Here is a 24,836-nt window from a genome sequence, read left to right on the forward strand (position 1 = left end):
AAGAAGCGAGTTTGCGACCATCTCCACACGAACCCACCCACCCATTTGAAATTACGGCACGGGGCTGCAAGAGAGGATCAAACAAGCCGCTCTGTCTTATTCATTTTTCATGGTGAAGGAGTGAGAGGCAACACAACCGAGAAGCTTGGGGAATGAAAGGGGGTGTGTGTGCGTATGTGTGTGTGTGTGTGTGTGTGTGTGTGTGTGTGTGTGTGTGTGTTTCGGTGGGGGGAAGAAAACAAATCAGTGTAACCCAGTTTCTCTTTCACGCGGCATCTCGGGGTGCATATGTGGAAGCCTAACGAATCGTGCACACACACAAACATTTTTCTTGTAATTGCTTCGGTTGACGCTCAGGAGCGCAGATCCCAGAGGTGCGATTGATGCTGAGGCTGTAAAACGGCGGGGATGAGGGGGACCGCGGACACGTGCGGCGACCCTCATTGGCCGGCTTCCTGTAGCAACATGCTGGTTGAGCATGACCTGCCACACCACACACACACACACACACACACACACACTTCCAACACCAACTGGAACAAGACTCCAAAGCCCTCGTCTCCTCAACGCCCTGCTCTTCAGTCGCCGCCGCTCTCCGCTGGCACCTCATTATTTCCTCGGGCGCCGAGGGGCAAAGGCTTTCTCAGATGCAGAGATGGAGAAGGGAAAGAGAAAGGAGGAGTCTGTGACGGCATCCCGCTGCGCCGCTCCACGCCGCTGTGACACCTCAAACGCACCAAACACCTGCACTCAGATTGAAGTATAGCGAAGGAAAAAGAAGGGCACGGATCATTGGAAGTGTGTGATGTCAGAGAAGGAGAAGACAGTGTCTCCGATGATTCCGGAGAGGAGAAAATGACAGCTGAAGAGCAGAAGCAGGAAAGCTTCTCGCAATTTCTTACCGAGTTTTCTTGTGCAGACGTCATTCACTCAGAGGCGCAGGCATCACGCTTCCATCAGTGGCGGTACACAAATAGAAAATGGAAGCCAGAGAAGAAAGATAGCTCAGTTATGTACCTACCTGCAGGGGTGAAAGCCATCATGAAAGATGGATTGTACCTTCCTTGCTAAATTATCTATATAATGCTTTTCCAACATCGAAAGTACACAGAACTATTCACACTTTGGAATAAAAAAAAATCAGCAAGCTGTGGTTTGAGTCACTCATCAGTGCATTAGTCAGCCTAATCACATGTTTTCTGTGTGACTGTAGGAACAACTGTACAGTTCTGAACAGCCCTGATGCCAGCAATAGGTCAGAAGGAGCACTTACACGGTTCAGTTACAGCAAGATCAATAAATAAAGTGGAGCAGAACCAGCAGGACGATGGACTGATGGACTCAGCCTTTTCACATCGTCAGCTGGTGTTGGCTCTGGCCTCCAGTCACCATAAGTTGGGTTTGGAATCTGTTAATGATTAAGAAACCTCACCTGTTGGTCTGTCCATCCTTTGCTGAAATATACAGTACCAGAAACTTTCTTCTGGATGCTGTCTTCCTTCTGGTACTGTGTATCTGTACATGCATATAGCTTACCAGCTGCAGTGAAGGTAACGTGTGGTAGTTTGATGAGGTTTACACGTTCAGCTAAGGCATAGTTTGGCTCTCAGCCTTGGTTGCCTTTTCATGGGATTGATCCCAACTACTCCACAAACAACGCATACCTACAGTGCTACAAACTAGCAGTGAGATGCTTTATTGCATAAATCTTAAAAACTGCTATGCTATATGCCGCTGGAACCCTGTGACCACTCTGAATATCGCGTATGCAGCAAGTAAATAATTTAGGGCATATCTATTATGCCAAACAGCATTATAGCTGTGTATACATTAGTTTAACTTTAGCTACTTTAAAGTGCATAAGTTCAATCATGCTGCTGTTCTGTATTTTTCCCTTTTACAGCTATAATGCTGTGCAAACCTTAAATCCACTTCCTTTGCTATATGATCCATCAGTCCGGCTAATCTGCTTTATCTTTCTGGATCTAAGCCAAGACAATAAGCTACTGTAGCTTTGTTGTAAGCTACTGTGCTCTTTATACTATGGTATAGGCTTAGCTAAATGTAAGATACTGTATAGTTGCTTGTGAACAGTTAATAATTTGTATTTGGGCTGTTTTTGGCTTTATGTTATATCTGGCTAGTACTGGTTGCCATTTTCGTCACACTAATCAGAGAAGTGTTAGGACCAATTTATTAAATTGTTTTCACTGGGTGGTTTTCCTGAGTGAAAGCTGCCTGAATGGTGAGAAAAGTTAAGCCAAGAAAAATTTAAATAAAAATCACAGTAAATGTCCTGATCTGATCTGCACTGTGCTAAAGATAACTGGTGTTTTCAGCGGGAAGAATTGATGGTTGCATGTTTGAAAGCCTGCTATTGTCTAATTTGGTCTGAAATCAGGGGCTCATCACCAGGAGTTTGGAGTAGCGGCTCTGACATTGTTATTGTAAACTGCATGTGTGGCGTGCCAGCACCGAAGGCTTGGCTCGCTAAGTAACAGTAACTAATGAAGTGTGGGATGTCGCCAGAGGTAAATTATTGAATCAAGACAAAATACATAAAGAACTACAGTATTTTTCAGCCTCTCCACTCAGGGGCTCGTACTGCTTTTCTCTATGACTGAAATGTAAGTTATTTTTGGAAATAATTGCATTTGCAGCCTCGCATGCATGCACACCACTTAAAGAACAGGCTGTACTGTGCATGCGGCACGTCAATATGCAGATCAGATCCTGCTAAAGCAAGAAAAAAAAAAAAAAAACAGAGTCCAGATCATTGTTGTGATCATGTACGGAATATTTATGAGCCCGTCTTCCTCCTTCAGCTCTCCTCCAGTTGTAAAACAAACACAGCTCTTCTAGATGAGCTCAGCTATAGATTAAAGCAAAGGATGAATATTCATTGCTCATGTTAATAACCAGAGGAAGGGTGTAGAAATGGATCTGGGTGAGAGGGAGGCATTCAGATGTTGCAACTAGTTATTAATGATGCTGAGGATTTTCTTTCGCCATGCCCTTTTTCTTTTTATATTTATCCCTCACCCTCTCCTTGACTTCAGAGGGATGCATCACAAACTTCTAAACCCGCAGTAAACTCAATTAGCTGAAGACTAAAACGATCAGGGTGGGGGACAGACAGGTAGCGGGCGGCTGTGTTGATGTGAAGACTGAAGCAGACAATCACACACATCAGCTGCTCGTGTGTCTCATTGGCCATCTGTCAGGGACAACTAGATAAGGATGGCAGCCCTCCAAGCCCTCCCTCTTCCTCACTGTCTCACGCTCTGTGGCCTTCATCTTCATGTACTATATCGCCCTCGCTCAAGGTTCACCGCCAGTCATTCACAGTTAAATGAGAGCGACTTCATTTCTGAGGCTCATGTCCTCATTTGGCCCATTCTGTTCCGTTCTACTTCTACATTAACGGACGTATGAATAAAATCACTTTGGTGCCTGTTTAAAAATATGTAAACCCCACAAATTGTCACTTTGAAGTGGCAATAGAATGATCAAAAATACTGTAGCTATGTTGTGTTTTATGAGTGTATTTCTAGGGATTAATTCCCAAGTTAAATTGTGATTACTCGGCTATCGAGATGACGTAAGGAAGACTTAATGCACCCTCTGTTGTGGGCAAACTAAACTGCAACACAGACGCATTCAGTTTGAGTTTCAGTCACACGATGCAGCCTTTTTGTATATTTCAGGGATTCTTTTTCAAGAGATCTTTCAACATTGCAAGGCCTAATAAAAATGATGTAACGGTAACCCAATGCAGCGCTGTTGTGCCTTGTTATGCCCACTTGAAAGGCCTGAGATGTGTTCAATGCTCTATTTTCTCATTTTCAGCTCATCATTAACTTAGAGATGGATAATATCTACGCTGAGACATCACACTTTGTTCCAGGACATTTCCCCAACACCCAGTCTGTCATGTGAGCCTCGCATGGTATTTTATTAACTGCTGGGAGCTCCGCTCATATTTTAAACTTGAAAAAGCTCTGCGGGCGTTAAGGTTGTGCGGCTGCACAGCAGAATTTCAAACAGCCATCAATGTTGTTTAAGGTGTTCCTGACCGATTCCTTCTTTTAATATGACCGTTTGCTTCAGCTTTAACTACAAGAAATAAAAAAAAAAAAAAAACCAAGTCTGAGTGATGAAACTGGCGTGAGGAGATGGACCAGCCGCCGGAGCAGGTGTGAATTTAACTATCAAATTCATATTTGCACATTCAGATTAAACCTATTAGTCATTTGACATCTTAATATCTCTTTTCTCTGGAGCTCTGATGTGACCTCAGTTGGAAAATTGCACATTTATTTCACTTTGCACAACGTCTGCTACCTTCTTAATCCGCCGAGTCAATATTTTAACGGAAAACTTTTATCTGTCCCCGGCCGCAAGCCCCAGTCTGGCTGTAAACAAAGTCCAACTGCTTCTCGGCTTGTCAAATGAGCAGCAGCTCACTTCCCCCCGCCATCCGTCAGCCTTAGCGTGGCTCGGGGAGCAGTATTTTGCACCGATGCCGCTCCTCCGCCACCCACCGCTTTATCCTGATGTACCCTCCACTCAGCCGTGGCCGCTCTCAGTGTGTCAGTTTCCCTTCGGCTGTGTTCATTTGCTCAATTAGAGCCCTTTCACCCCCGTCTCCCAAAACACAGCGTGGCCTCCTTTCTGTATTTGTGTCCCATGTTGCCTTTGGCTAATTCTTTTGCTGATGGGGGCTTTGGTACGCCACCCCCACCCCCTCACCAAGCTGAAGGAGCGACCCTCAACTTACCCTCCCTGTGAGACTCGCTTTACCTCACCGGAGGGTCCTTGGTCACTGGTTTCCCTCCTCGCGGTGGCGAACGTATTGCTCTTTTTAATTTCTCTTGCAGCTTGACCTTTGGTGACCTCAGGACTGTAAAATGGTCGCTGTGATTTTTAGCAACGAGGTCTTGTGATCATTTTAAACTTTTACTGCAGCAGTCGTTCCAAACCAATCTCTTTGAAGGTCTTGAAAGCTACAGGCATTTTTTATGTTTTTGGTTGGGGGAGGTAAAAAAAATAACACAACTTTATTGTTGTGATAAAAAAATTCATTACCAATGAACACTGTGCTGAAAATCTGGAGGTTTCCGTTGTGCCCTTCTCTGGCGACTCAAAGCAATATGTGCAAATAAGATTTACTTTACTGTGCCTGAAATATCAAGTTTAACTGTGTCCAAATTGCACTTTGTTTCATTGTGCTTCGCTTGACTTACAAAGCGAAGCACATTTTAATATTGTCAAACAAAATGGAGATATCCTGCTTTTGACTTAGGAACTTTCTGCGCTTACTGATACTGTTCAAGTTGCTTTAGATTGGCATGATTTGTTGTTATATCGAGTCATTAACTCAGCGTGAGCCTTGTGTGGATCGATTCATATCATTCACTCCAGCTCTAATTGCATTAGGAGGGCGATGCTCTATGATCCCCATTTTAGCTCTTTTGTAAAAAAAAGGAAAAGAAATTTTGCATTTGTGACAACAAAAATGAACAGAAATGGATCAACTGACGTAAAGTGCGAAATGCTTCAAACGTAGCTAAACATCAGACGTCCTTAAGTTCCTGAGTTACTACCAGGGTTTTATCCTCCAATAAACAGGAGCTCCTGCTGATTTCTTTACTAAAATCTGGTGTCCAACGCAGTAAACATGGCCGCCCTGGACTCAGTCTTCTCACAACACTAACATATTTTAGTATCAAGCCCACCTGGCCTTAGATAAGAATATTTTTGACTTTTACAATAATAACCAGATTGTTGAGTCAATTTTGACAGGAGTAGCAGCATTTTCGGAACAATTATTGTAAAAGATATTTTTTAAAAATTGTATTTTGAAAAAAGTGATCGATTCATTGCAGATTATTTTCTTTTGTACCGGTGAAATGTGCTTCTGAGTTTGGTGAGTGGCTCCCCCTCTGAATGGATTTTTGTGCTAAGTGGTAACAATCGTGCGCACAGGGGTTGATTGAGTTTAATTGACTTGGTTTTGAAGGTGAACTTCAGCTGCTGTGTTTCTGTCAGCACAATAAAATCCATTTCAAGATTTGAGAAGTGCCCTGAAAGATGAAAAGAATAACCAACTGCACTTTATTTTTTTCTTTTTAGCTTGTCATTTAAGTAGATATTTTATTTCTAAAACTTGAAAAGCCATTTTCCATTCAAACAATCCCCAGTTCAGGTGTGGCTATTAAACAAAGGGACATTCATATCTGGTGATTTAGTAAGAAAATGGAGGAAGAGAGCGCCGCGAGGTCACGTGTGAGAAAAACAGCAGGGAAAATAAAGACGGGAGTCAGGCTCGCTCATCAAAAGCTAAATACACTCATCTTTCTGTGGTGTGAGCGGCGTGCCAGCCTGAGTGATGGGACCGCGCACAGCTTGCCAGCGTGTTTGTGTGCGGCTGTGCGCCGTCAGCCGGTGATTAATCTGCCACTGTCTGTCTAATTACCGCCCGTGCCCCTCCGTGTTCTCAGGCGCCGGGCGCGGACGCGCTGACCCGCACCGGAAGCTAGGTGCTCCCGATGCAAATTAAAGCCCTGTAAATATTTGCTTTTAACTCTTGCGGGAACATTGTTTCCAATTTTATGCTCCGCTGGTCCGCAACCCACCGACAGGCCCCCCCCCCCACCTCCACCCCCCTCCAACACACACAGATAGACGTTTCGCGCTCACACCTACGCCGCTCGCATCTCTGCGTTGTCATCGGGTGTGCTGACAACCCCTCCACCGTCTGGCCCTCCTTCCTATTGTGTCTGGTGCTGCAGCCGGCGGTCGATCGGCCCGTTCTCCCTCCGTCAGTCCAAACCGTGAATAGAGTCGGCTGACGGAGGGAGGACGCCGAGCAATTGTGAGTGGACAGAAAGAGTCAGTTCTGATGGGCTTTACATAGAATTGGCAAAAAACAAAACATGAAATTGTTGGATGTTTTCGTGAGGTGGAAAAGTTTTTTGCGTTCAGTCATGCCGGACATGGAAACTCGCACAATGAAACTAAAGTATTACAGTTTTAACTTTTGGACTTCAAAGGTTGTTTACCAGTCTTAGAGAACACTGTTGCATGTTTTTTTTTCCTTTAGCCTCCAGACAGAACGGTGTGAAGTCTGATAAATGCTCACAAGAAGTATCACAAGGAAGCATCAGCAGACAAGACTGCTAATGAAAGAAAGTAGAGATGAATTATAGGGTGGGGAAAAAAATCACCTCCAGAGCCTGAACAATGATCGTGATGTTTCAAACTGCGGTTACTTTAAAGACTAAATCTGATCCTGTTACAGCATCCACTTTTAATTCCTGGTATGGGAAATGTGATCTTTCAGTGATCTTGCTGCACACTTTGCATAAATATATTCATTTCTGCAGAAAAGAATTCATATATTAGCTTTTCATCAAGGTTCATGGTTATCTAAGAGAAAGATGGGCGGCATTCTCATTGGTTTCTTTCACTCTATACTCCAGCTCATAATATTTTAATTTCAATATGATTTCTAGGAATGCTTCATAGTTTAATGAAAAATAAACGCCCTCACATATGAGGAATTAAAAGCAGAATGTTTGAACCCTGTTCTGTACTTGAGACTTTAAATACAATAGATGAATTAAAATAATAATAAAAAAAAAATCTCATGAATAAAATGCAGGCAGCTACATCAACAATTGATTTTATTTTCATCTCAAGGGAAGTAAAATATTCCAATGAAAATCTTTATCTCATTGAGAAAAGTGTTGTATTTCTTGGAGAGTTGAGAAATCCACTCCATATTTTAATTAATACAACCACAGTTTCATAAAAAATGTCTTTATGAGACACAGTCGGCGCAGGAAAAGTGCAAATTCTTCCATCTTCTTAACGTCCCTCCTCCCCTTCAGCGATACGTGTTGAACTCTGCTCCGACTTTGATTCCTGTTTTCAAAACACAAAGAGAAAGAGACGGAGAGATAAAAAATAATGAAAAACAAAAAAAAGAAAAGGAGGATTGACAGGAGCTTGAGTGAACACTGACCTGCCCGCCGGCTCTTCTCTATTCGGAGCCCACACAAAGGCTGTCAGCAGGATGGCAAACATACAAACAGGCTTTCGCATGCACGCACACACACACACACACACACACACACACACACACACACACACACACACACACACACACACACACACCCCTTCAACTGGCATTAATGTGTTGTCTGCCCAGATGAAATGCCCTTTTTTCCCCTGTTCAGCCACTCGGCATCCACTCCACCGCGCCCTCAGAATTACCTTGTGATCAACACGTTAAACTCCTATCACAGTGTTAAAACACACACACACACACAGACACACACGCAGCACTGTAGCACAAAGAACCTCCAGTCAAACGCCGTGTATAAACATATCGGCGGGATGCGCTGATATTTAAATATCCAATCTTCTTGTCGCAGCCTTGACGTATTAATTAGCAAATGTTAAAACTAATGAGCTATCGATTGGAAGACTGTCAGTCTTGAGAAGATAATGAGCACGAGGCGCTTGTGTGCGAGTTGGCTGCATACTGGAAATGTAAACATATAGAATATGCGTTCCCATTTTTTGCGTTCGCCTGCACCGTTCTGTGCGTTTAACCAATTTTTGTGTCTTCATTTCTCTCCTGGTCTTTCTTGGCCGCTCCTCAGAACCGCCTGAGAGCAGCGAGTCCTCCTGACCTTGTTCGTTCAACTGCATCCCGGCTATTAGCCCGGGACCCCTTCGCCCGGTGAAGTCGGTTTATTATCTGTCATTAAGGTGAATCCAGTGAGTGTCCTGACAGGTAGCACAGCAAGCCGAGGACGAGGCGGAAGGCAATTACAGGAGGGGAGGCTGCAGTGAGCAGCTCCGCGGCCGTACTGGAGCAGAATTGGACGGAATTGGTTTTAGTGGGATTTAGATTGTGCTCGGTGAGCTGCGTGGCCGAACGGTGATGGATGTGATTGTGAGACTGTCGGCTCCAGGTGGGGTCGGCCGAGGCAACCCAACTGGGATAAACAGGAGCGGACAAGGCGTTGAGGAGAAAACAATGGAAATTAGTGGTTGGATAGTTTGTCCAAGGACTGAGAACATCAGGTTTTCAGACAATAAATGAAACAAATGACAATCAACAGGCCAGTGATTACTATTATATTCAAGCTTAAATCCATTTGGCTTTGAAATTCATCTCCTCTTCTTGAACTGGATTGTCCACGTCATTGATTGTCCGCGCCGTAGCCTTTGAAACGAAAAGTGTATCCGCAAATCTGTAATTGTCACAAACGTGTGAAGATTAAAAGGAGTCGAAAGGAGGAGTCAGATGTAGAACATCCACGAGTGGAAGAGATTACAAAGGGACTCGGGCGTTTCCGTTTTGATCCACACACGAGTCGGCTTATCTGAATCAAACCCTCGGCCGGCCCAGGGAAACATAAGGGGAGCGCTGCTTGTTTTTGCTCCTTAAATGAAGTGTAATTTCAATCGCGCCCACTGATCAACACTTCAGTGTCCATGAGCAGCGGCACGACCTTCACGTGGGAGATTAGCGGCAGGTTAATTGGAGGAGGCCTCTGTCACAGCACATGAAAGCGGCGCCGAGCGCTACTGGCCGCAATTAAAGATAACAAAAGCCCGTCTTGCTGTTGAAAACACCAAATCATAAGCACTTTATGTAATTCTCGCCTTAATGTTCGCATTAAAGCGGCCCCCTCCGTTCCCCTCTCCCTGCAACCCTCGTGGCAACAACTTCAAAGTGTCAGTTTTCAAGGCAGCGCGCGCAGAAGAAAGCGTGCAACGTGATCTCTGGTGGGACTTACTGTAATTAATGAGGTGGAAAATTGTTCACATGTAGAGGAGAACGAGAGAGAGAGACGGAAAGAGACACAATGAGACCAACACTTGAGCGCGATCTAATTGTCCGTGCTGCAAATCATTCCATTTTTTGACGGCTTTGTCAAGCATTTGACAAAAAAAAAAATAAAAAAAAAGTTCGGGTCACACTCGGCGGGGTTTTGGATCAGATCTTGTTCCGCGCCCTCTTCGTCAAAGTGCTCCCTGACAAGAGTTACTGTAAAGAAAAATCACTTTCTTCATGTTGTGGTTTTATTAGTTTTCTACTCTCCTGTGTTCCCGTCCGCCTCTTAATAGATTCGGTGACCTATTTGTTGTGACACTGCCCCACGGAGGATTCACATTTTCAATATATCTAACCCTGCATAATTACCTCGCCGCAATTACTTCGTCTTTTACGACAAAGGTTGAGGTAATTGCGTCAGCCGGCGTCTTGCAGGAGTCTTTACATGAAGGAACGCTTTGACATTTTGGGGCAGACGCTGGATGACTTCCGCAGCAGAATTAGACGAGAAAACACTCGACTGTCTGTCTGATTCAGGCGGTGGTAAAACGGTGAATGTATTTTGCTTTTACATTGCTTTTCCACTCATTTAGAAGCCCCCAAAGCACTTTGGATTGTCAATCACACACACTCTAACACACCACTGTGGATGAGTGTGCGATGAACAAGCGGAGCGTCACGAGTGAACCTGACATTTTCATCATCTCCCTGAAGTTATACCTGGGCTGTCAGCTAGCTGACAGCTGAGAAATACTTATAAATAAAAAAGTTTACTTGGATTGTTTACTTCTGTGTGTTAGTAAGGTTCACATAGTTGAGGTCGTGTGACAGATCAGCTGTTAGCAGTCAGTCCAATGAAGACGGAGATCAGTTACATTTATAAGACACATAATTTTGCACAAATTATCTGGTGTGTTTGAGAACTTGTAGGCAAATTGTGCGAGTAGAGAGACAATAACAACAATGGCGGCCTGCAGAGTGTCATGACTTCCTTCTGGGTCTTGACAAAGTTGGACTGCTATTACACATGATTCATTTATAAAACTATTGTCTGTCTATTAACCCACTGTAATTAATTATTATTATTTTTTTTGTATTGTGCATTGTTTTCTGTGTGCATTCACTTCGAAAGCAATCACCAAGAGGCCCGACAGGAAAACTACATCATTTTCAGCATTTCTGTGGAAACAAACTTAGTTTGTAAAACTTTGCCGTGTAAAAAACAAACTTTCCTTTTATGAAAGCTTGAAATCAATGTGTTTTCACTTGAAAAGTCGTCTAAATGGGGCCTTAGTTTATCAGCCATTTTTGAATTGCAATGTTTGTGAGAATAACTTTAAGCAGTCATGTATTAATTGTCATAATGTCTTCAAATGAAATGGATTGACCCATTAATGACAACAAGCAGGACCTGCAATCAAAGTAGACAGTAGCAGATGACGTTTAGTTTGTTTTTGCCCCCAAAATATATCTAAAGTACTGTGCAGGTAAACCAATGCTAAAACTAACACACTGACACACACTGTAATTCATGAATAATCTACTTATATTCCAATGGTCAAGATTATTTGAACCTTGTGAATTTTTGCATTAAAACACATTTTATCTCACTAAGCTTTCCAGTCTGTCAGAGATTAAGCCGTCTTATTTCTCCCCTTTACTCTCAAGTCAGAACTCGCTCGTGAGGTTCTTCCTAACAACTCCTACTGACAGACTGGGCCCTCCGCTCTTCTTTTGTCGATCTTGGGATTGTTTATCTGTCCCTTGTAGATTGTATCCTCTCACAGTGAAACTCCTCGCTGCGGTCCTTTGGCTTCGCAGAGCGCATATCGGCTGTACCGAGCAGTGGCGAGATTGTTTTAACTAAGCGGTGTCCAGGAAGCTAATAATGGAGGCGACTTTTTCAGGTAAACAAATTAGGCAAAATGGATGTCATTTACTGAATTATAGTTAATTAATGTTGGAGAGGTTGATTGTAGCCTGCAGAGTCTGACCCTGATGGATGCATGGCAGAAGGTTGTGGTTGTAAAATACATGGTAACTGTCTCGTTTGTGCATTATTTGAACGTTGTTAAGCTGTACGGAGTAAAACACACCATTAAGCAATTCAGTGTGTGGCTGAGAGGCGAGCGAAAACCTTTTTTTTTTGTAGCCTTTTAGTGCACCTCTTCTACATGCTTTTTAAATTTTTTGGGAGGGTCATTTGGTTGAGGAAAACAGAGAGAGAGAGAATATGAGGCAGATGAACAGATGCGGTCAACGATGATACCGTCACGGCCCGGCCCGTGTGGTTTTCTCCTCCTCCTCTAACTCCTCCACTGCCTGCTAGGAGTTGAGTAAAAAAAAAAAAAAAAAAAACCTGGAAAAATGACATGAATCATAGATCAGCGTGCATCAAAGTGTGCGTGTGTCAGCTACAGTATTTCAGGAAGGAGAAGAAGGAAAAAAAAAAAAAAGCTGATCCTTGAAATCTGTGACTGTGATATCGGAGTGTTTCATCTGGTCCAAAATGACACACACACACACTCACAGAAACGTTCTCATGAATGTCAACTGTATGGCTCTGTTGCCATGCTCTGGCTCTGCTCTTCGCTCATATCCCCCTTCCTGCTCCATCAATCACTGAGGCTCTCCCGCTGCTCGCTGCCGAGCTGGACCAATTACGTCCTCTAATTGAGCCAATTAGCAATTAAACACTTAGATGCACCCCGAACTTCTTGGAGGTCCCTCCAGGCGGATTCATGCCTGCCAAGGTTTTGGAGTTTTACCAGGGATGCTGCTTGTCGGGGCCTCTGCAGATCCTCCACAACGACCCGGGCTCTCGCAGACATCAGTCTATACCTTCACTCGCTGATCTGTAGATACTCATTTCTCTGACACTCTATTCTCCATAACCAGTGTTGATACTCTGGTGTAGTTTCTTGGCCAAAAGCCAATGTTGAGGAAAAAAAAAAAAAAAGGGATCTGGGTTGAGTTTGCTTCGCTCTCACCAAAGATGTATTCGAAATACACGCCATTGTAATGCTTATTCAGCAGCATAACTTCCATGTAGAAAGCATTGTGCCTCGCAAAACAATTCTCTCTGGGTTATTGTAGTGGGAGTTCTACCGGTTATAAAATCATTGGCAGTCTGTGAAGTGCAGAAAAGGTTCAAAATGCCAACAAAAAAATGCTCCGTTACGCACTCAGCTTGTGCTGATTGGCAATGCGATCATGTATTACAGATTGGATGGATGTTTTTTTTTTTTTCTCTCCCTTCCTTAGCGGTGCTATAACAGAGTGTAGCAAGTGCTCAGTCAACCCTTATATTACACTAAATGTGGTGTGGCAAGTGTGTTTTTAACGGGAGCTGGAGAATACTGAGCCAGACGGGAAGTTCCGACACGAAAGGCATCGTGAATCATGTCGCAAAAATCAAACGTCTCATATTGACAGTGGGTTTTCGGAGGCTTGTGCAGCTCCCATCGTACTTCACGTAATTGATTCGACGTCATCTGGTGGCAACGTGTCAGAAGTCAGAATCGCAAAAAGTCCCTGGAAGGCATCGGTTATTGGCAGTCGCACAGGTTGATAATCGGATAATGTAAATCGGGACAAAGGCGTCCAACCTGCGTCGCCGGTTATGATATATTGTCAGGATACATCCTGAATTTGGTCCGCTCCACATTCTCTTCATCTCTTCCACCGCAATTCCCAAGTCTCTTTTATGTGTTTTAGCGGATGAAAGTTTGGCTGCGGATGACGCGTGTGGGTGAGGGCCTCGCCTCCCTGCCCACAGACTCCCAATGCTTTAATTAGAGCGTTGCGTTGCGTTGCGCGGCCCTCTCCTCCCGCGAGCGCGTACGCATCCAGACGCGCGCACACGGACGCGTGGGCAGAACAACAATGTCCGCACTGTGAGGGGCAAACGCAGCCGCCCAAGATATTTAGTCTGAACACAATGTACGGAAACACGGATACGAGCGATTACGGTCGCTGCCGACTCGCTTGCAATTAGCGATCTCTGACGGAGCACAAATCTGTTTTTTTTTTTTGTTTTGTTTTGTTTCGACACAAGCCTGAGAGCGTCGTCTTTACAAAGAGCTTGTTGTACATAAAGGAACTTTATTATGATGTGAACGAGTCTCCTTATTTGCATTATCTACTCATCAGCCTATAGACTCTAATTATCTGCCGTCGTGCCTCGGGACACTCGACTCCCATACTTTCAGATTCAAATGGCTTTCCAGGCAGTTAAAAGGGGGACAAAAGGGAAAACAAAACAGGCAACGCAATAATGCAGTTAATGATGTCTTCAAATGGGATGGTTATGGCAGGGTGATAAAAGAACAGGGAAGGAAAAAAAGTGTAGTTTTAAAATGTGTTGGATGAAATTCAAAATCAGCATGCTTTCATTTATCCATCTGTAATTGTTTTGTTCAACTTAGCTGCAGAGAGCTGGAGCCAATAACAGCTGACTTAACATCTATAACCCTGAAACTGAGAAACTCACAATCACACACATAAACAAACACACACATTCAGAAGATCTCTGGTGACGGCAGATTTAGGTTGCAGTCACATTTTTTCTTTCACTGTCTGGAAAAAAAAAAACAAAAAAACAATGTAGACTTGTTTTAATCATCAGTAAATTGATTTGCATCAGGCCAAACCTAACTTTTCTGGGATATATGTTTTTTGTGCATTCTTCAACAGTGCTTGTGTGTGTGTGTGTGTGTACGTGTGCGATACCATTGCATAACTCCACCCAACAATGTCATGACGTTCTAATCTCCTCCACTCCCCGCGCGTTTGCAGACCCCGGGACTGCGACATGAGGATTTGCACATTTCCGCAGTAGATTACATGAATGAGAGCCCGGAGTGTGGACACTCATTCATGTGTGGGTCAGTGAAGGCTTATTGCATGCATGCGTGTGTGCTCTGCATACAGTCACAAAGAGTCCCGGGCCATTATAAGCTGCTTACGGGCACACATTATTGACCTTTGACCTTACTGGGCAGTGAAAGGCTCAGCCTAATCTTTTAGCCTCTTCTCTTGGTTCACTCCTGCTACTGTACTGTTATCACCATTATCACAAAATGCAAGGCTGCAGCTTCGAGGAAATTAATAACCGTAAATCTTGAAGCAGCCGCAGCAGCAGCATCAAAGATCTGTGAAGAGTCCTGACGACATCGATCGCTCTAGATTAGTCACCTCCTCAAATGTGTGCAGTCTGAGCGTAAGCTGGCAGGTTAGCCACAGTTCACTGAGAAGGATTTGGAGCCTGTCCTCACCGAGGGTCAGACCAGGACAGCTTCAGCACACCCAATTTAGGAGTTTCGTGCATGTGATATGACGAAAGGCTTTGGGATATACAGTATGAGAGCATGGGAGATTTCCTAGCAGAATGGGATATGATCTCAAGAACTGTTTTGCTTCATCTACATGTGTTCTAATTCTTTTGACTAAGTAAACGGAGCACATTTACTTATACAGTTTGTTTTGTCTAATGTCTCATTTTTCCGTATTGATTGTAGACACTGGCAGGCTGTATACTCAATCCCATCTGCAACGGGGCAGATGTGTGCAGGGTGAAACAGTCAAGACGCTCAATGGCAAAAGCCCGATGAGCTGTAAAAGGAGAGCCAATTTTCACAGATAGGTCAGACCGTACGTAACGGTAACAGGCTAAGTGATTTCAAGTGCCTCAAACCAATCTTTTTGTAGGCGGAAGCGTGCCTGTCTGAAAGTATTGTGGGCCGCAGATGGATAGTATTGGCATTTTCGCGCCCGTGATAACATTAAATGAAACGAAAACATCTCGGTCGCCACATGAATTCTTCACTAAATGAGAGTCCTGTCAGCTTGATCTCCCAAGCACGGCCGCTAGATTTAAAAAGTCTCCACATTTCAGAAGATGTATTTTGCTTAGCAACAGTTGGGGGGGGGGGGGGGGGGGGCAGTCCTGACAAAATTTAATGGAATATATTTCTCTTTCAGATAAGCTATAATCTCTCTTATCTTTCTTCCTCCCCCACCCCCTTTTGCCTCCTCTCTCTCTACATTTCTCTCTCTCTCCGTCACTGTCTTTCTTAAATCTTTTCCCTCCCCGCTCCTGCCTTTTCTGTCTTATCCTGCAGAGTTCCTCATCACTCCAATTACCTGGATAATAGAAGGCGAATAGGTATGGAACGCAACAGAGCCATGGCAGAGGAAGAGTTTCGGATCACTGTTGCTCGCAGTCAGCACTGACCTGGCGTCCTCACCGAGGTCTCGCCCCTTTCTCTGACAACCCCGGGACCCTTCGTACCCGGCGTCGACTTTGCCCTCCATCTCACCTTGGCTTGGTGCTCCTGGTCTTAAACAAACCTTTTAAAAAAAAAAGCTTTTATTAGAGTCCACCTGCGTTTGTTGTTGCTGTTGTCCTCCGATGTGCAACCTGCCAGACTGCGGGTCGTAAACCACATCGTCTCGTAAAGACTGAAGTTTTCTTTTATAGAGTATGAGCAGGTGGCTGAGCAGTATGAGTCCGGTCACGTACCCCGTTCCGCTCGCCGTTTGTAAACCCAGCCGGCGAGGCTTGTTGTCCCGGACACGCCCTCTTGGCGTCGTGACGGACTGGTACCTCATGAGCGTGCTCGGCCTCGTCGCGCTCTTCAGCCTGGCCTCCAGCCAGAAAATGGATCCCTCCAAACACCCCATAGTCACGACTAACTACGGCAAGCTCCGGGGCATCAAGAAGGACTTGAACAATGAGATTCTGGGCCCCGTGGAGCAGTACCTAGGCGTGCCCTACGCCACCGCGCCGATAGGCGACCGCCGCTTTCAGCCGCCCGAAGCCCCGGGATCGTGGCAGGAGATCCGCAACGCCACCCAGTTCGCCCCCGTGTGCCCTCAGAACGTCCACGGGGTGCTTCCGGAGATCATGCTGCCCGTGTGGTTCACAGACAACCTGGACGTGGCGGCGGGCTACATCCAGAACCAGAGCGAGGACTGCCTCTACCTCAACGTCTACGTGCCCACAGAGGATGGTGAGTGGACAGAGTGGGGTGAAGGAAGGGTGGGGGGGGTTCACTGGGTCATGATGAGACAAGAGATGACTTTTCACTAAGCCCCGCCTGGTTTGTCACCGTTCTGATGCCTGTCAAGCTTTCCAGAGGGAGGAGAGTCACACAGATGCAGATCATGCATTACAAATGTATTGCAGGTTAAGGGCTGGACGATCTACTAGATGTGGGAGGACGAACCAGTGAGTAAGTTTTAACTCACTTATAAAATTTAACTCAGGGTTTAATTGAGTGTAAGTTAATGTTTACACAAAGTTTTCCAGTGAAAAGGCAAAAGTTTCGTTGTATTTCTGTAATCCTTTACACGACAATATTTCTCGGAGTCTCTGAAAATGCAACTAGTTGAAAACGGCTCCCAAGGGAGGAATTCCTTGTCCCTGTGTAAACGCTGCTGCACTGTGCATGCACTCCACAGCTGCAGTAAATAGTTCTTGTGTACAGTAACAACAATGGCGGCCTTCGTATTCTCCTGGGACTTGGTTCTTTTATCGCTGAGTCTCCTGTCATAGCGATCCAACTTGGTCGTCCATGAGGATGTCTGTTTACTCGCCATTGTTACTGTTTATAGTCTGAATGTGTGGTTTCATTACAAAACTAGCAGCAGTAGCTTCTAGTGTAGCCACATGAAATCCACACTGTTTAGAGTTTCTACCTTTAGGTATAAATTGACATCATATTCAAATCTTAGCAATGCAAACTTGAATCTTTTCTGAAGCAAAAATTCAAAAATGATGCCTTATCATTTGAAATGTTGTGTAAACGGGGTTTCAATCTTCCTCAAAGATCCCATCTCAACAGAAAGCTGCTAATAGCATTGATGAGTCAGGTATACAGAGGTAACTTATCTCCTGGGATGGTGGGTTTTCACTTAGTGTGAGGATGTTATGCCTTGGGTAAGGTTTTTTTTTTTTTCAACTCAGCTACTCTGGAGGAATTCTAAAGTATGATATGGAGGCAAAATTAATGATGGTTTCTGCTTTAGGTAGTTAGTGACTTTGTAAAAAAAAAAAATATATATCCTTGAATATATTTAGTCAATTTCTTTTGCAGTTTTCTGTTCAGCCCGTATATTTTTAACACTGTGTTAGCCGAGTGCAGCTGCCAGTACTAATATACATTCATATCTCTGGCAGGGATAGTGTACTCGGTTATGGAGCTCGCATAATTTAATGGCTGCCCTTATGGCAACGACCCACTGGCAGGTGTGCATATCAAATATAAACCCATTCAAACTACTTCAGCGTGGATGAACATGCCCTGTTAATGGATCTCATAGTTTTATGTACATCATCTGGGATTTTCTGTTGATTTAGGGTCATTAAAGGTATCAAGCATCATTTAATTTACAGCTTATTCATTATAGAGTTTGGAAAGCTTGACAGGCCGGTGTAAGTCTTTACAATTGGTTTGTCTCTGTTTGGGCAAATGGGGCTTCAGTGAACAGTCAGTTAGGACCACTCTTAAGAAAAATTCCTTTCAACATAACTATGATGGAAAAGTTTTGAGCAAAGTAAATATTAACCTTTTTTTTTTTTCTTGGTTCTTGCATAACTTTAAACACTATAAATATTTAATATGCCTCTTGTGTGGAATTGACTGAGATTTAAGTGTGTGTGTGTGTGTGGGGGAAGAGGAGACGTATGCATAAATATAGGAACAAGATACTACATGACAAGAATCCCACGGAGGGTCAAAAGCTTTTTTAACCACCCTTCGCTGGTTTTATGGCACATCCCCATTTCCTATTTAAGGCGCAATAAAACAATTGAACAAAGGTCAGGACCGGAGCAGTTTTCAATCTGCTTCACGAGAAAAAAGGATTAGGTGACTTTTGACTTTTCCTGGCTTTTTTTTTTTTTTTTTAATTTCAAATTTTTTACTTTCTCCCCTCCCGACTCCGATCCAGCTGCGCGCGGACAGTTTTGTCTGCCTGTAAGGTGCGTCGAGCAATAAAAGCGAAATATTTTCATCTTTGTTGGCAGGTGTGATATGAAAAGACTTCCATCACCTCTCTGGCTCTCTCTCTCTCTCTCTCTCTCTCTCTCTCTCTCTCCCTCCGCTCCAGCTTCTGCAGAATGTGTTTCACATTTGTGTTTCCTTTTGTACGCCTCCGACATGAGCTGCAGAAAGTGGCCACCTTTGAGAGTAAAAAAGGTTGAACAGTCGCGTTCGTGAAAAACATTTTGATAGCAGCGCCAATGGGATATTTTTCCCCCCCAAAAAAAAGTTTTGTAAAGGATCCTTGTGAATACGGAGGTGCTTTTTTTTTTTTTTTTTCAAGCCACACACAAGATATGTCTATGTTTGATGTACACAATATATGCCACTGCCTCCATTGACAGAGGGCTGTTCAGAGCCTGTATACATCCCAGTCTGCTCTCAATGGGCCCAGAGCAGCAAAAAGCATATCAGCCTACAAATACAGACAACTCAAAACTCTTTTTCCTTATTTTTTTCACTGAATAGAATGACATTCTGAGCATGTCCTCATTTCAAATACTGTTATTTTTTTCCTTTTAACCTGAAAGGCTTGAGAAAAAATATGCTGCTATCCAGTTGTGTTGGTATATAAACTGAGGGCAAGATGGCCGAACACAGTGTGACAAACTTGTTGAGGCCAAAAGTAAGTTTGACATCTGCTCAGTTGTTCTGTAAGGTTCTCCGCCTGTTCATCCCGTGGACTGTATGTTTGACACCTCTGCTTTAACACGTTTCCATCTTCCTTTCATCACTTGCCTTTTTCTTTTCTAGCTCAACACCCTCCCTCCCTTCCTTCCGCCACCTCACTCTAACGCCGCGCCCTCAGGCCTCCACACCTCCTCTTTCTCACTTATAGCTCCTCGGGCCACATATAGAGTGCCATACATCGGATCTCACAGCTGCTGAAAATATAGAAATAACACCCGGCCGGACACGCGCAACACTGCGTGTGAATGCGTTGAACTCCGAGTGTGGCGGCGAGACGCGTTCACTTCACACCGTCGGCCTCGAACTCACAGCGCAGTGTCCCAAACTTACAAAACCATCAGCAAAATGTAAAACGTCTAACTAGTATAGATTGTGTGTCATCATTTATTGAAAGCTTGGAAAAAAGAAAGCTCTGAACTGGATTCACCCCTCATCCTTCATCATCACCGCCGCCATAGTTGTTGTGGACAAGTCAGCCATGACATTGCTGGGCTCAGCGTTTTGCGGCAGCTCCGGGGTTGTCTGTCTCTCCGCTCCTCCTCTTCCTCTGCCCGTCCTCAAACATTGATTCTGAATCTTTTATTTTATTTATTTATTTATTTTTATGTGTGTGCATGTTTCACCGGAGAAGAGAGAGGAGATGAGGGGGAAATATGGAGACACAGAGCGGCAAGGAGACGAGGAGTTAGGGCAGGAAAAAGAGAATAGATGAGAAAAACAAAACAGTAGGAGAGAATTTACAGAGGATAAAGCGAGGGGAGGGAAGGCAAATAAGTGACATTGAGGAAGGGAGTGAAACCAGGAGAGGAGACAAAAGGATTGAGGATGTTCGGAGATGGTAGGGAATAGGAAATGAGACTGGTGGAGAAACAAGGTGAGGAGACATGAGGAGGAAACTGGAAGAGGAGGACCAAGGCAGCAAGCAAACAAAAAAGAAGAAAAGGAGTAAAAAGGAAATAAAGAGGAAGGAAACTAGAGATACGGTGATGAAGAAAACAAGGTAGATGAGAAGATTACATGAAACTCTGAGCGGGGAAAACGGAGATAACATGAGGATTGGAAGGAAGGTTGGTGGAACCTTTAACACATGGGGAACTAAGGAAACTAGGAGAGGAAAGGAAAAGATGGACAGAAAGTAAAGGAGAAGATGTGGCATGAAGGAAACAATAGATGAGAAGACATTAGCTGGAAAACTCAATTAGGAGACTAAAAATGAGAAACGAAAAACACTAAATAAGGAAGGGAATGAAGAGAAATGATTATGAAAGGTGTGAAGCACAAGTGGAGAAAGATGGGAAAATCAAAATATGAAAAGAATAGATTGTGGACGAAGAACAGAGGAGAGCTTTTGTGCCGTCCTTTATAAATCAGGCATCACTTGTTGTATACTGGGAGCGATCAGATCAAGGCTGTCAAACACAACACCCTCTACCTCTTCTATACACACTGTTCCTCTCCCATCTTCTCTTTCTGATCCGTTTTTCTCACCTTGACAACATGAATGCGTCCATTTCTCCCATCTTTCCTCCTCATGACTCTGCTTTGTTGTTTTTTTAAAGAGCACCATTCAGAGAGAATCCTTAAAAACCTCCATTAATTTTAAATGGATTAAGCCTGTAGAATTATTTCCTAATGCCACCATCAGTGCAAAGTGGGACACGAACATGACTGTGTGTTTGTCCATTGATAAACAAACTCGCAAACATTTGACGCTTACTTCTGGCTCTTTAATTAATGCTTAAGTGCTTAGTGAGTTGCAAAGCTAGCCATGTGTTGTCATTTTTTCATTAATTCTGTGTCGCTTCCGTGTAAATATGTGCCTGAGTGCGGCATATTGTTTTAGAATTTGTAATTCTTTTGGAGCAAATTAAGAAAGCAAATTCAACTTATTATACAAGTAAATGAAATGGAGATTTTTCCGATTAACAGGAGCTTAATTTAAAATGTAAATGAGAAATGTAGCTATTTAATGCTTTCCATGTTTGACTATTGAGAGGCTGACACCTACTAATCAATCTCATAAAAGAAAAAAATTCACACGCAGTAAATCAATATGTTTAGTATTAGACTAGGTGAAAGTAAACCAAGATGAATCCAGTGTTCCAGGTTTTTCATAACAATTTTTTTTTTTTACAAGTAGCGGATACAACACAACACTGAAATCCAAGCTGACATATCGGCCATGTTTCCATGAACGATAGCCACCTTGTTGGCAGTAAGCTAGCTTCAAAGCCATGCTGTCAGCATGAGTTTGCATAATGCAATGGCAATTTTTAACCACTAATTCTGACCATCTCAGAACAGACGAATCATCGATGCCCCGTTGTAATCCCACCGCCGCTGATCCAACCTCTTTGTCTTCTAATCCAGCTGCTTGTTTGCATTTCGTCTCTTCTCCCGCTAAGCCGTCTTCCCAGCTATTATCCAGTTTGCTGGGTAACAGTCATTGCCCCTTTAATGATTTTTATAGTAGCAAGTGTAGTGCCGCTCTGTCGCCTCTGAGCATGACAAGAGTGACAAAGCACTTAACGATGTACCTGTCCGCTTGTTAGGTGAGCTAACCGGCGAATTCATTTTCGTTTCATTTATTCTTGCTTAGGGAAATAAAGCGACGCCGTCGACTCATGCGGCCATGAAAAATTGAAACGCGACAAGGGGAGCCCCGTACTCACTGTTCACACTGTTATTTTGCAAACAGTTACATGGGGATACCATTCACTGATATAATATATTCCCAAGTCCCTAGAGTTAAACACAAAGTTGATCATCTTCTCCAAGCCTTTGTGAGGCACGAAACCCACAGTTTCGAACTGGAAATGTCTCTAAATTAGAAAGACGCCTAATTTTTTTCCTGAAAAAAATTGCCTGCACACTCAGTCATACTATTAATTGGGGGTGGGGAAAAAAATCAAGTCACATAAGTAACCGGGTTTTTTGATTACATAGTTTGAAATCTTTTTTTTTTTTTTGTTCAAAAATTGATGCTTATTGTATTGTGTTTGTAGTTAAAAATATACTAGTATGTTCTGTATTTTAAGAAAACATGAGGATGAAATAGCTGGGTTTGAAGAAAATTACATTTTTAATGCTATTTTTGCCTCTTCGATGCACAGTCAAAGCTTTTGAATAGAAAGTTCAAAGGTTTAAAAAAAAATATTAGACTCAGATGTGATGTGCATGTTTTGGCGAAATATGGCTCCTGATCCAGTTTGTAGACATCATCATTAGACTTTTTCATGTGATCTGGCGTTAAAATGAATTAAAAAAACACACACACACAAAAAAAAAAAATCATCCGAATCGAAGAATTGCAATTTAAATCGAATTGGCACTCGAAACATGGGAAAAATCGAAGCAGGAAGAAGCATGTCGTCCCAGCGCAACTATTTATTTTGTTTGACATTGATAATAATACTTACTTGCACAAGTGTGTGACAGTTTTCTTCATATTTTTTCAGTGAATACATTCAAAAAAGTTTGATTGGAAGGACCTTCATTGACCACTGTCATCCCGATCAAGCAGTCATGGTATCCAGAGGATCAGTTGTCCGGTTTGATCAGTCACTCACTTAGCTGTTTGATCACAAGCGACCTGCCATTTCATCGAGTATTGCATCAAAGCATTCTTGTGGTCATGTTTGGCCTGACTAGTCCCAAAGTTTGAACATTTTTCTTCACTGCTCTAATTCAGTGATCGACCTCCTGATAAATACACAGAAGCATTTATTATTAAATGACCATGAAACTTCATCATCTCTTTGTTGGGACAAGATAAAATGTCTTAAAACAGGGTGGAACTGTTGCCCCATCGGTTCCCGTGGAGATGGCATCACATAAATCATAGCGAGAGGTTTTCATCTGACTCCTGCAGAGTCACGCTTAATCGATGGACGGGGCGAGGGACGGACCGGCCGCCACGGCCGCCGCCGCCTGAGGCTCACAGACAGACCGCATGCTTCTCTCAGCAGTCAGCGGCCGTTAACAGAGCTGGACGTCATGGTGGATGAGCTGGAGGGGCTGGAATCAGCAGCCTCCAAATGGGCAGTGGGTGTGAATGTTTACTGGCGCGCAGGATCCATTATCGCTGTGCTTTGTGCAGTCAGGGCAGAGGCGAGAGAGGTAATGGAGAAGTCGTCACTTAGAAGTCACCTGGAACAGGCGGGCAGAAGGGTTTGTTTTGTCTCATCAGGTGACCCACGGTGGAGACAGCCACAATCATCCAAAACACAGTTTATGTGCCCAAATTATTTAGTTATGAATACTCTGCCTTTGTGAGCAGGGATTGGCTTCAGCGCCTCACAACCCTGAATTAGATGATCGGAAACACTGCCAGAAAAGCAGGTATAAATGAGTGCTGGGCTCGTAACACTCGAGAAGACTGTGTCAACCCCAATTTAGTGAATTTAAAAAAATGTAGGATTTAATCCTGTATTGAATCTCACATGTTGGTGATGTGTGTGAAAGAGACTGAAGCTGAAACCATGATTAAAAATGCATCATCTCAAAAACCTTCAGTTGTAATTGGAATGTTAAACTGAGTCTGCACACATAATTAAAATTTGCTAATATGAATAAACTTGCTGCTTATAAAGGTGCCAGAGTACTAAAAAATATTGTTAAATCAGATGATCCATGAAAACTCAAACATCGGCTACATCATTCTGTGTGGGATTTCCATGTTCATCCTGGGTTTTCTCTCAGTACTCTCTTGCACGTTTTCATCCAGAGTCGGAGTTTATGTTTTTCAATTCACTCATAACTACAAATGTGAATATTTCTATTTAGTTCCATAGAATTTTTGTTGCCTGTGTCATCTTCTAATCTGAAGGTTAGGAATTAACGCCTCCATCATGTCCATGTATGGAAGTCGTCTTCAGTAGCAAAACCAAGACACGTTACACACATGTTCTTGTTGTGAATAATGTGTGAAGTTTGTTGAGACTGCAGAAGCAGTAAAATGCACCTTAAGTGAACTCCTTAGTCTGGTGTCAGACAGTATGGCTAAAGGTGCTTGACTATCTAATCTTTATATGATCCAAAATACAATTATGAGACGGTAAATGAAGTGAGCCCTGGCAGCCAAAAGCTGGAGTCAATATTTACAAGGTAGCTTCCATCAAATAGCTTCCTTTCTTTCCTCGCTCAGCTTAGGAAAATGGCACTCCTGCTTCAGGGTGAGTTGTAGCTCTTGTCAGTCCCATTTTTTACCCAAAACAAGATTTACAAAATAATCAACATTTTGC

At 43.4% G+C, this 24,836-nt stretch overlaps 1 protein-coding gene across 1 annotated transcript in view; it reads left to right on the plus strand.

Annotated features, from left to right (window-relative positions):
- Positions 1 to 24,836, plus strand: part of nlgn2a (neuroligin 2a) — a 201,456-nt gene that overhangs the window by 57,280 nt on the left and 119,340 nt on the right. The window contains exon 3 of the mRNA XM_030088438.1: positions 15,979 to 16,869. Coding sequence (XP_029944298.1) covers positions 16,341 to 16,869 — 529 coding nt within the window. The 5' untranslated portion in view covers positions 15,979 to 16,340. The remainder of the gene's footprint in view (positions 1 to 15,978; positions 16,870 to 24,836) is intronic.

The sequence above is a fragment of the Salarias fasciatus genome, chromosome 3 (assembly GCF_902148845.1).
Source record: "Salarias fasciatus chromosome 3, fSalaFa1.1, whole genome shotgun sequence".
NCBI lineage: Eukaryota > Metazoa > Chordata > Actinopteri > Blenniiformes > Blenniidae > Salarias > Salarias fasciatus.